The sequence below is a fragment of the Thunnus maccoyii genome, chromosome 9 (assembly GCF_910596095.1).
Source record: "Thunnus maccoyii chromosome 9, fThuMac1.1, whole genome shotgun sequence".
Taxonomy (NCBI): domain Eukaryota; kingdom Metazoa; phylum Chordata; class Actinopteri; order Scombriformes; family Scombridae; genus Thunnus; species Thunnus maccoyii.
This window is the reverse complement of record NC_056541.1, coordinates 2,248,385-2,261,707: the sequence shown is the minus strand read 5'-3', so window position 1 is coordinate 2,261,707 and position 13,323 is coordinate 2,248,385. Positions and strand designations below refer to the sequence as shown.

The 13,323-nt window shown below is 36.5% G+C and overlaps 1 protein-coding gene across 1 annotated transcript; it reads left to right on the top strand.

The window, feature by feature from the left end:
• The first annotated feature begins 6,800 nt into the window (after positions 1–6,800).
• LOC121903418 (L-rhamnose-binding lectin SML-like) lies at positions 6,801–11,740 on the top strand. The gene is made up of 6 exons (XM_042420419.1): positions 6,801–7,622; positions 8,931–8,966; positions 9,246–9,296; positions 9,606–9,747; positions 9,891–10,042; positions 11,439–11,740. The coding sequence occupies exons 1-6, from the start codon at positions 7,592–7,594 to the stop codon at positions 11,465–11,467; spliced, it is 441 nt and encodes a 146-aa protein (XP_042276353.1). The 5' UTR covers positions 6,801–7,591; the 3' UTR covers positions 11,468–11,740.
• Positions 11,741–13,323: the final 1,583 nt, after the last annotated feature.

Here is a 13,323-nt window from a genome sequence, read left to right as displayed (position 1 = left end):
AATCAAGAAACATGGATTCTAAATGTTCTTCGTGTCTTTGGTTTAATGGTAAATACTAATATCTGGATAAATTCAGTTGCTATAGCTGCCAAGGGAGCTGCTCACTGAGGAGAAATGGCTGCTCAGATTGTGAAAGTTAAACTGCAGGTCAGATGTTTAGTTTATTGGTTTATAATAATCGCTGCAGATCAACCAACATCCTGGTCAGAGTTAATGTTCAATATCATTGACTGAATTTCTATCAGATTAAAACAGAAGCAAAAGGTTTTCTTGGGTGAGCTGTTGTTACCTGTGTGAAGTTTTTTACTTTCATTTACTTTAACGATGGTGAAGGATTGCAAAAGCAAATTTAATAAAAACATTTCTGATCTAAACAACAATTAAGCCTGTAGCTCAGTGTCAGAGTCTGTTTTATAGCTTAAAGTCAGTGTGTGATCACATTTAGTTTCTTTCATCCTGTTCAAAGGTTTCATTTACTGATAAACTTCAGGTTAAGGTCTGATTTATTGGAGTGACTGTGTATTGCTGCCAAGTTTGGCTGCATGTCCAGAATCAGATATTGAAGGGATGTGAGGACACATCTGTACAGTGAAGTGGATATTTTTGAAAAATACGAACATTTTTGAAAGATTACAGTAGTGTGTCTGTGCTTTTTGGCAAATTCAAAATAGTTAACACAGTTGTCTAGTTGAACTGTCCATTAATTTCATGTCATGGATGATAAAACTAGACTGTTTAGTCTGCCAGCCAATCAGATTTGAGAATTGTCAGCAGCCAAGTTATTATTTTTATTTTATTTTAAAAGACACCAGTAGACATCAGAAACCAGAATTTACTCTTTTACATTGTATAACAACATTTATTAAAATCACAATGACAACATTTAACAGCAAAAATGATCAAGAGAGCCAGGATGTACTTATTTACATTTCAAAACAAATTAAAGCAACTCTGCATGTAGTTTATGAAATTAAGGAAAATTAATATGTTTTGGTAAAATATACTCAGTGATTTCTTCATTTATTCATTCAACTTTTATTTATACAGAGAGGTCCAATGAGAGCAGAAACAATAACAAGCATTAATACAACCATTCAAATATAGACAGATAATAAGAGATGGGATACAGAGGAAAATGATAAAACAGGAGTTTAATGCAACAATAAGGGATAAAAACCAAACTGTGAGATGAAGTCCGATGAAGTCGTTTCAGACAAAGAATTTAGTTGATTCAGTTTCTTTAACGAGTTCTTTATTGACTTTTTACATTTCAAAATGTCAGTAAATATATGCAAATGCAATTCACATAGCGTATACATCCAAACTACTGTATGCTTTCTATTCTAGATATCATGTTATTTCTCCTCCCTCCAGCTTGTCAGCTCTCCCTTTGATGTCTTTGTAAGTCTGATTGTATCTATTCATTATTAATTAAGAGAGTATGAGAGTTCTCAGCTCTGCATGTAGAACTTCAGATATCATTTATGTTACAACAAACTTACTGTCATACTGATGACAAATGACAATATCACGTATAAGGTAAAACTGTTTGGGGGTGAGGGAAGGGTTGAAGATGAAAGGGGTTTGGGTTAGAGAAGGGCTTCTGTAAGTCCTTGTAGCATTATATAAAAGGGTTCTAGGTCCTCATGAATCATTGTGTGGTCCCTCTGAGTGTGTATTTACTTTTTTCTAATTTTAGGAAGTACATAGTGTCTCTAAGTGGAGACGGCTCCTTCCAGCAGAGCAGGATGATCCGTCTAGCATTTAAGGACATGAAGGCTTTGACTTCTCAAGCTTTGCTTTTTATAGGACACGGTTCTGGCATAACTCTAAATATGGCACACAGAGGGTTGGGAGAGATTGCTTTTTTTTTAAAACAAAACAAAAAAAAAAACCTTTGTGTAAGCATCAAAAATATTGTTAGAGAATGTAGAAAGACAGAAACATGTGAATATGATCTGCAGGTTGGCCTTTACATCGAGGACAAGTCTGCAATAGGAGACATATCTGACAGTAACGTATATGTCAGATGGACTCTTAAAACAACCTTAAGCTGTATAAGGCCTGACAAGCACGTGGAGAAGAAGTATGTATTAGTTTAAGAGAGGCCTCCCAGCAGTCGTCACTTAATTCCTCACCTCGGTCCGTTTCCCACCATCCCCAAACTGGTGGAGAAATATTAAGTATAGTGTCATATAAAGACAAAATGAATCCTCTGCTGAATGAGTGAAAGAATATAATTCATTATGCTGTTATTTGATAAATCTGGGAATGAAGCAAAGCTTTTCTGGACAAAGTGTCTAATCTGAAGGTATCTGAAGAAATTAGATCTTGGAAAATCAAACATTTGACATAATTGTGAGAATGAGGCAAATTTACCCTCTAAGAATCAGAAACTAATTAAAGCTGCAAGCAGCGTTGAACGGGCCCTCGCATGTCAGGCTGCGGTGCAATTGAAGGGCTTCTGTGACGGGCATGTAGATGTCTTCAGACCCGGGCTGTTTTCAGACAGTGCAAGAAGGAGATAAACATCACTTCCTTTGTCCACTATTTTGCCTGTTGCTGGGGCTGCTTTGCTGAAATTTTGTAGGGGGCGCTATTCAGCCAGTTTGCATCACTGATGGAATATTGTCATGTAGACGTGTTCAGGCCGGGGCTCTTATCAAACATGTAAAGTTTGGTGCAGACTGGAGCATTTACAATAAAGTTATAGCAACTTCCTCTGTCTTGCTCACACCTGTGTCATCAAAATCATGCAAGTTTTGGGCCCATTCACTTGAATTTCAATTAATAGCCTAAATTAAAAACTCTTGATGAGTTTGTGTGTAAAACAAATTAATTTCCTAATTTTCATCAGGTCTATTTTTAGAAAAGTAAAGAGTTTTGACCCACATGACCTGGTCAAAGTTTGATTGACATGTGTACTGTCAGGTGTGTAGAGACAATAAGTAACTGCAACTGGACACAGAAAAATACTCATATATTTGAATGGAGAGTGTGAGTGAACCACTAGGTGCTCGGGGCCTAATAAAGGAAAAACTGCAGTACAGAGCTACAAATTTTAGTTTTGATGGTATTTTTCTACAGCACTTTATCACTAAACTGTCACCCTCACTCCATTTTTTCCCTTCCCCTCATAGGTCATCACCACTACTGAATTATACATATAAGACCTATAATTATTGTAAAATAAATGATAATAACACCAAACTTCATACAAAGTTTGTATATAATGTACTGTATGTATATAGGCCTTTCTGCTGTATCCTACAAAAATGAGTTGCATTCAACCCCCACACCAGTGATGGCTGCTGACTCAAAAAACTGGGGAGGACGGGAGGAAAACCAACATACCGCATCAAACTATATCATTGTCCCCCACCTGATGAAATCGGAGGGGTGGAGGGCAATTTTATATGCCAATAAAACAATTTGTTTTTAAAAACAAAAACCCCTGAGTGGTGTAAAGGCTTCTTCTTTATAGACATTTAGCATATACATATTGTTTCTAAACAAAGAAGAGCTCATTTTAGCCATGGACTGGTTCAGATGTGTGATTTTACCAACAAAGTGAAATTCAAATGTATAGTATTGTTCTATTGTGACAACAGATTTATGTTCTCATCAAAAACAGACAAGATATCACATGATTTACATGTGTTTCCTATGTATTTACTTATACAGAAATATAGAAAGTAGCACAAAGCTTATAATGTGATACAGGTTCAGAGGCATGAATATGAGGCATGAAACCTTCCTCTTTTGAACATGGCAGTAAATTAAACAGCCTCTGTCCACATCATCAAAACTTGATGATAACTTAGAAACTGATAACTGCAGCTTGTTGAACGAGCCACCAAACAAATATTCACCGCTAACGTCAGTTAGCAGCTAGATGCTAATACACTCTGCTTGTTACACACACACAGGGAGTGCAGCAGCGAACAAACATGCAAAAGGTAACAAAGCAAATTGTTTTATTGGCATATAAAATTGCCCCCCACCCCTCTGATTTCATCAGGTGGGGGACAATGATATAGTTTGTATGTTGGTTTTCCTCCTGTCCTCCCCAACTTTTTGAGTCAGCAGCCATCACTGGTGTGGGGGTTGAATGCAACTCATTTTTGTAGGATACGGCATAAAGGCCTATATACATACAGTACATTATATACAAACTTTGTATGAAGTTTGGTGTTATTATCATTTATTTTACAATAATTATAGGTCTTATATTTATAATTCAGTAGTGGTGATGACCTATGAGGGGAAGGAAACAAATGGAGTGAGGGTGACAGTTTAGTGATAAAGTGCTGTAGAAAAATACAATCAAAACTAAAATTTGTAGCTCTGTACTGCAGTTTTTCGTTTATTAGGGCCCGAGCACCTAGCGGTTCACTCACACCCTCCATTCAAATATATGAGTATTTTTCTGTGTCCAGCTGCAGTTACTTATTGTCTCTACACACTTGACAGTACACATGTCAATCAAACTTTGACCAGGTCATGTGGGTCAAAAGTCTTTACTTTTCTAAAAATAGACTTGATGAAAATTAGGAAATTAATTTGTTTTACACACAAACTCATCAAGAGTTTTTAATTCACTCATTGAAATTCAAGTGAATGGGCCCAAAACTTGCATAATTTCGATGCCACAGGTGTGAGCAAGACAGACATGTCTCACCCTGCAGAAAATTCTCATCCTCACACTGTTGAGATTTGATGTTTCGCCATGACAGAGGAAGTTGCTGTAACTTTATTGTAAATGCTCCAGTCTGCACCAAACTTTACATGTTTGATAAGAGTCCCGGCCTGAACACGTCTATATGACAATATTCCATCAGTGATGCAAACTGGCTGAATAGCGCCCCCTATGAAATTTCAGTAAAGCAGCTCCAGCATCAGGCAAAACAGTGGACAAAGGAAGTGATGTTTATCACCTTCTTGCACTGTCTGAAAACAGCCCGGGTCTGAAGACATCTACATGCCCGTGACAGAAGCCCTTCCATTGCACCGCTGCCCGACATACGCGCGAGGGCCCGTTCAACGCTGCTTGCAGCTTTAATTAATTCTCTTTTTATACCAGGTTAGAACAGTGGAATCAGAGGAGGCTGAAGGAAAGTTGTGGTTTCCTCGATAGGGAAGTATAACAAGGTCAAACTTACATCAAAATGTTTTTTAAATTGCCTCCAGATCTGCTTGACTGATAAACAATAAGATTTAACCACCTATCTGAAATCCTGCAGCACTCAGTTCAATCTAAGTGGAGTGTGTGTGTGTGTGTGTGTGTGTGTGTGTGTGTGTGTGTGTCTGTGTATGTGTGTGTGTGTTTGTGTGTGTGTGTGTGTGTGTGTATGTGTATGTATGTGTGTGTGTGTGTGTGTGTGTGTGTATATATATGTGTGTGTGTGTGTGTGTGTGTGTGTGTCTACATATACTGTTTTTATATGTATCTATAACAAAAAAAATGTAAATGATTACTACTAAGTGAACACAGGAACGACCACATAAACAGGCAGGAACAATATTTACCTGAATAACGAATTAACACCATGAGTGACACAAATATTAAAACAAAAAATTAAAACATGTTGATCATCTTACAACAGATAAACTCCAGGGTCAAGTCTTCATTTTCATCAACCCGAGTCAGACTCTGTTCTCAAGTCTTAACTCAACATCATCGAAGCCAAAACAAGTTAAAATGTGAAATGTTTAGGAAGCTGCTGTCATTTCTGTAAGATCATAATGACGTTGGCGTCCTGTTGCTGAGTTATGACCTGCTGCAGTGGACTCTGGTATTTATGAGTCTCAGGCGGCCATCTGGACTCCTTCAACAAGCTGCTGATGCATGTTGGGACATTTTCTGACTTTTCTTTTTGGTATCTTTGGGGGTCCTGTGTAGTCTACAGGGGAGGATTTTTAACAATATTTATCTGTCAACATTTTATTTCATAATAAAGAAAAAACAATACATTTATTGTTTTTAGCTTCTTCAAAAAATGAAACTCAGTAACTTTGTTGTGTTAAAATTTTCTCCCATCACACTTTAAAGCTCATCAGTGAACTTTGCTGGGTTTGAAAGGAGGTTTTCTGTTGGTTTACACATTTCAGCACTTTGAGAAACATCATTTTGATCTGCTGTTTACACTCTGGTCACAAACTCTGGTCTATTTTGATGCAGTTGTTTGGTGTGATTTCGTATTGTTGTGCATTTCTAATATTTTGCCCTACGTATGTAAATGAGGTGGATAAAATATTAAAAACACTTTAAGTAAAACAGTCCCACCTTTAAAAGTTATTAACATGTGAAGAAGACCAGAATATTTAACCTGATCAATGTGGCTCATGCTGGATGAAAGAAGACGCCTCTCAGGACACTTTTCATTATTTTTTCACATTTTCTATTCCAGCTGGTCAAAATTTTATCTATTAATCAAGAAAATAATCAAAACTTTACATGACAATGAAAATAATTGTGATTTGGGTTCCAGTGTTTCCCTGTTGAGCTGCAGGTGGAAGTATAGTAACAAAAAGAGGGACTTTGACACTAAAAAGACTGTAACGTTGAAAGATATCTACTTGATTTGACTCATTTGGAAGCTTCATATTAGCTTCAGATAAACTTTTAAATACATTTTTGCACAGAAGGAGGACTGTGGATTTTGTCCTCCATCACTTCCATTGTAAGGTCATTATGAAGGGATCTTCTAATGGTCAGTATGAACAGGAGGAATGATTACAGCAAGAAAAACAGCTTTAATGTTCATTTGGGCTCCTGACTGTTAACTTGAAAAATTGTGAACCCGTCTTTTAAGAGCAGTTAATGTTTTTAATGAATATTAAAGATAAATAACAACAATCTGTACAGCAGAAAACATCTCATCCACACTCGTCACTATTTTTCTGCTTCTGGTAAAAGAAGACGACCAACTCATTCTGAATCCCGCCTGCTAAACTCTGATTGGCTCGTTGTTTTTCCATCTGAGGACAGCCGTCATACATCAGCAGACCTGTCTGAACTGTTGAAAAATTAGATGATAGATGTGGATGGAGATTCAGGTTACTGTGAGAACTTTACATCATCAATAGTTAGTTAAGATTTGAGGAATAAGGGTTCAGTATTTGTGTGCTGTAAAGAAAAATCACTGTCTGTTTTTAAGCTAATTGTCACAAAGATGAAAGTCCCCGTATAGACCAGGTCTGTGTACTATAGACAGAGCTATAGGGCCTTCAAAACATGCACATTTTGTAAATTTGGGCCTGTTAGCTAACACAGTTTCCACCCTGGTTAACAGATCCAGATGTTTTTTCTTTCAAGCTCTGAGCGTCTTAATGAGAAATATGGAGAGAATGAGGAGCAGCTGGGATGTAAAGTGTTAAAGGTCCTGAAACCTGTGGATTTATAGATCTCTCCTGCTGCTTTTTACATGCTCATCACATCTGGGGCAGGAGGCCCCCGCGTGCCTGCGGCGGCGGCGGGACAGGCGTCTGCATGTCTGCCGTCAGGACGGACACATAAATACCTGGACGTCCAGATGCTGCTTTCACTGTCAGACTGTCTGCAGGTGGAGACAGAAGAGGAGACACCAACATGGTCCCACTGAGGCTGGTCGCCTTCGGCTGTGAGTATCCTCTCTGCTCTACAGCTTGTTTGTTATTTACTCTTTCAGGTGATATTTGCAACTTGTGTCCCAAATGCATCCAACAGTATAAATTATACTGACTGTTTAAAATTACTATTAAATAACTATATCTGTTATGGAAAGCTTGACTTTGTCTCCAAAAGTACAGTTAAAGATAAATGAATTGACTTGTTGTCTAAATTGACTGCAATGGACTTCTGGGCTCAAGGATTAAACCAAAAGACCAGAGCGGAGCATAACAGGGAGGAAAAGAAGATGAAAAAAATACAAGACGAACAAAATGTTAAATATTGAAATGTTAAAGACACCATGTGTGACACTGTAGGACTCGTTTGTCTTGTTGAAATTAGTCTTTAAATAAGTGATCAGATATTTGTAGTGACATTAGTGTGAAGATAACTTGGTCCTTGTAGCAGTAAAAGTACACATACAGAAAACATCATATGCATTTATATATTAATTTGCTTTATTAATCTCGATTTGCAGTTGAGTTCAGCTTTTATATGGTTTGTGTTGATTCTGGGACGTGTTGGTGGTTTATGTTCTTTTTCTTCTATATTGACTACATCCTCATTCTCAAGAGTTTTTTTTATTTATATATCATTTTATTCTCATATTTATTATCCTGCTTTCAGGAGTTTTTTTTATGTATATAATGTTATAATGTATATAGTTTGCTTCTCTCTGCAGTAGATCCTACTGCTCATATATAAATATAAATATAAGCATGCAGATTAAAATCCCTGCAGATCTTCTGATTTTAGTTTTTTTTTTAAACTCAGTGTTTGGTATTTGAATGTTTGTCTCCTCTGGTTCTGAATGTGTTTATAATGCTGTTGACATTCTTACGGAGCTTTATGGTTGAAACTGTGTTTCATCTGCTGATGATAAAGTGTTCATTAGTTCTGTAAAAGTTTAAGGTATCAAAGCTTTATGAAATTTCACAAAAAATTCTCTCATACTGATTAACAACACGAGATTTTTGTTTTGATACATTAATATTTTACTGCAGTATTTAGTTTTCATCTTTTACTATCTGATGTTTTTTGAGTGAAGATATTTAACATCTGTGATGTATTTTCATGCCAGGAGTCAGATTTCATTCACAAATGCAGAAATGTTTGACTGTCAGTTTATTACAAACTGGTTATTATTATTATTGGTTACTGGTTATTTGGTTCCTTTCTGGTTTAGTTTAAATATTAGTTATATTATTAAGTGGATCTTTTTACTGCAGTGTTAAAATGATAAAAGTTGTAACTCAGACGACTTTGTGTTGTGTTTCAGTGCTGGCTGCAGCTTGGTATTTCACTCGCGCTGCAGGTAAGTTTAGCTAAACTTGAAGAAGATCAACTCATGTCAATAAAAGCTTTTCTTTCTAAAACTGTGATAAACAAGACACGTTAAATTAAATTATCAGTAAATTCTGATAATCGTAGTGTGGAGGAAACACTGGAGGAGAGTAAACTGGGAGATAGTTAAAACTCAAAACATGTTAATTTAACAATCTCTTTGTTTTAGCCTTCATCGATATGATGATGATGATGATGATGATGATGATGATGTCACTGCTTGCAGTCTGACCTGTGTGTGTTTCAACAGAGGGAGAGGTCATCTACGCCTGTCACAATGACACTGCTGAGATGTCGTGTGGTAAGAAAACACAGAAACACATTTATCTTAATATTATGATCATTATTATTATTATTATTATTATTATTATTATTATTATTATTATTATGAGGTAACTGATAACTGATGTGCATTTTGCTGCCAGTACTAATGTACTTTTATTTGAGTCAGAACTTTTATTCATAATTAATTATTTTTTCATTGTACCACTGTTTTTACTTAAGTTAAAGTTTTTTTCCACCGCTGGACTTCATTCATTTCCGTTTCCACGTTATTGTTAAAGAAAAGTTGACAAATGAAAGCTGTGACTCGTCTTGTCTCCTCCTGCAGAGGTCGGCAGTAAGATAAAGCTGGAACACATCCTGTATAAGGTCGGCGTGGGGACGAGGTGCGGGGAGGGAAAAGCCCAACCTGACGACGGACCCGACAACTACTGCTCCTTCCCCTGGGCTGAGATGGTGGTGGAGGATCTGTAAGGAAACCTCCTCGTCATCTTTAAACATGAATATATCAGATAGAAGAAGTCCAGCTGACAGACTCACAGATTATCACTTCATAAAGTAACTGTTGGAAAACTGTTCACACATCCATCGTGATCTGTGTGTGTGTCTGCAGCTGTGGTAACAGGAGGTCCTGTCTGGTCCCCGTCACTGAGCGGGTGTTTGGTGAATATCCCTGTAAGGAGCAGACCAGATACCTGGAGGTGTCCTACACCTGCGCCAAACCACCTCCCCCACCTCCTCCTCCACCTCCACCCAAACCTGACTGTACGTACACACACACACACACACACACACACTCATTAATGTTGGGATTATCATGAGGATTCAGTTAAATGTTCAGTTTTTCTTCTGATCTGTCTTTAAAAGCTTCTTTCAGACCTGCAGTTCTTTACGTTAATCTGATGGTAATTAAACATGTTGATCTCATGTCTGAAGAAGCACCTGAGTCACTTTTTTCTGTAACACTGTGAACTTGTCACAAGTCTGAACAGAAGCAGCACAACTCTGCTTCTTGTTTCACCTTCTAACATCCCTGCAAAAACTTTTACATCTCCGTCATCATCACACATGCACAAATTTGGATAAAATGAACTAGGACACTGAAAAAGTCAACTTGAAGGTTTCAAGGAGATCAGTCTCCTCGTATCACATCAGTCCACATAAACTAGTTTTCCCACCGCAGTGTGACTTACAACCACAGCAATAATCAGACCAGCTCTATATTTTCAATTTTAAATCAGAACAGAGTGGACTCATCAGGAGGCGGGCCTGTTAGAGACAGAGGCTGAACTGAGGGGCTGCATAAAGGACCAGTATACGATAAATAAGGACATTTTAACTGTAAATCATGCAAAGATATTCCAGTAGAGCCCCAGAGTGTAAATATAGAGCTGGAAATATGCAGAATATGTGTCCTTTAATGTTTTCCTCCATATTACAGCTGAACAAGATACTGACGCTACAGAAACATTTCACTGAAATACAATCAGATTAAAGTTTATTAAATCAGTTTCCAGCTGAACAGCTTTACTTTCAGAAAACAGAACCTGAATCTGAGGCTTTCTGTGATGGTTTGTTGTCATATTTTATATAGTGTTTTGTAGTATTTAGTATAATATCTGTACAGAGGAGCGTCAGTGTGGATCAGACAGCTTCTCTTCATCTCCAGTAAGTAAATACTGAAGTTCAGCTGCAGTTGTTCAACCAGCAGCAGCAACTGAGAGTCTGATTCACCTGCGAAATGTCACTGAAAGAGAAACATCTCAGTCTGGATGACTTGCTGTTATGTAGGAATTATGTCTGTATGGTCTGTTCATGAGACCAGTAGAACTCCTGCTGTTTTTACTGGTAATGAATCCAGTAGAAGAAGCTCCTGCATGTGGAAACCATAAAGCTTTGAGTGAACATGTCAAACCTTCAGTCACGAGCACATCCTGCTCACGACACACATTCAAAAACTCACCCTGGTTACTCTACAAAAGTTTTTATTTTGCTCCATCTAGTGGCGAATACCAGAACTGTCATATTTCCACATCAGATCAAATCATTTCAAAACCTGTTTTCTGGTTTGTATTGTCTTTGTTTTTGTTTTTGTTGTTGTTGTTGTTTATGTTTCTCCTGAAGATGAAGATCCTGACACTCATCTGTTGTTTCTCTGCAGGTGAAGACAAACCAGCCGTTGAAGCCTGATGTTCAACATTCAGCTTTTAAAACTTTATTGTTCATGACTGTTGACATAACAGCATGAAGACACGTGACCTGCAGCTCTGACGTCACACCGATCAGACGAGTTTGTTTACCGTCTGACCAACCAGAAGGATCTGAAGATACATCAACTTTATAAAAACTCATGTTTGTGTGTTTCAGAAGTGTTTGAATTCATGTAAATGAGTCAAACTGAGAAATATTTGAGATTATTTAGTCAAGAAACTGTCTTGACTGATTTTAAGACAATAAAATAAGATTTACTCCCAGTTTTCTTTGTTTATTTCTCAATATTTTGAAAATGATTGACGGCATCTTGATTGTTTTGTAGGAAAAGAAGCTCAAGACAGAAATGATTTTAATAATGTTTACAAGTGAGTATTGATCAGAAATAAACAGATGTGTTGATTTCACAGCAGATTGCAGCTTTAGTAAATTGAATTAAACTATTTGGAAATATAAACATACATCATATGAACATCATTGAGAACAAGATAGATTTATCTTTTTATTTCATCCTTATCAGCATCACCAACACGACAAACATTCAGATTTTACACAAGAAGTGTGAACAAATCTACAGGACTTGTAATGTATTCACGTTTACTGGCGCTCAGTTGCAGTGTGAAGATAAATCCATCAGAGGGCGCCATGATGTTTCTAACCACACTGAACAGAGCTGGTTCTGACTCTGTGTCCAGTTAGAGATGATAAATGACCAGTGGCTGTTTGTCAATCAACATTTAATCAAACTAAAAGTATCAAAGTAAAAGTACATAAGTATTATGAGCTTGATGTAGTTAAAGTATTGCAGTAAAAGTACATAAGTATTATGAGCTTGATGTAGTTAAAGTATTGCAGTAAAAGTAGTGGTTTGGTCCCTCTGACTGATATATTATTATATATGACATCATTAGATTATTAATAGCGAAGCATCAGTGTTAGAGCAGTACTTCAAAATTGTACTTAAGTACAGTACTTGAGTAAATGTACTTGTACTACTGGTCAGGGTCAGTTCTGGGCAATTTGATCAATAATTAAGACAATTATTACTTGAATAAAACTATTAATTTTTGCGGTATAAAGATACAGTTTAATGTTTAATTATTATGTCTGAATATTGAATTGATTCTAATCATATTATTTACTTATTTATTTATAATATTATCAGTGGGTGCTTCCTACAGGCAACACAGGCAAAAGAATTACACACTTTGAAGCTGTATTTGTATTTATGTTGGATATTATTCATGGATCATTTGTGTGTATTTTGTATGTTTCCAAACAATTTCTGTTCTATTTACATTATATTTATACTGTAGTTCTAATATTGTCTATTTATGATTCCTTAGTGTGAGTTTTGCATGTCTTTCTTGTGTTTTTTGTTGATTTTGATTTGACTAAGTATCAATAAAAATCAATACCACAATGTAAAAATACTTCATTACAAATAAATATCCTGCATTTAAAGTCCTACTTAAATAAAAGAAGTACTATCAGCAAAGTTTACTCAAAGTAGTGAAGTAAAAGTACAAATTTTGCAGAAAATCGGGCTGACTGATGCGTTGAGTATTAATAATGTACTTTATTAAATGTATTTAATATATCAGTCACAGCCCGATTTTCTGCAAAAATTGTACTTTTACTTTAGTTCTTCAGTAAATTAGCTGCTAATATTACTTTTACTTAAGTAGGATTCATGCAGGATTTTACCTGTAATTCAGTATTTTTACATTGTAGTACTGATACTTTTACTAAAGGGTCTGAGTACTTCTTCCACCACTGCAGGTCACAGAATCTGAAGGGTCACCAGATGCGGTGTAACACCTGTTGACAGTGAA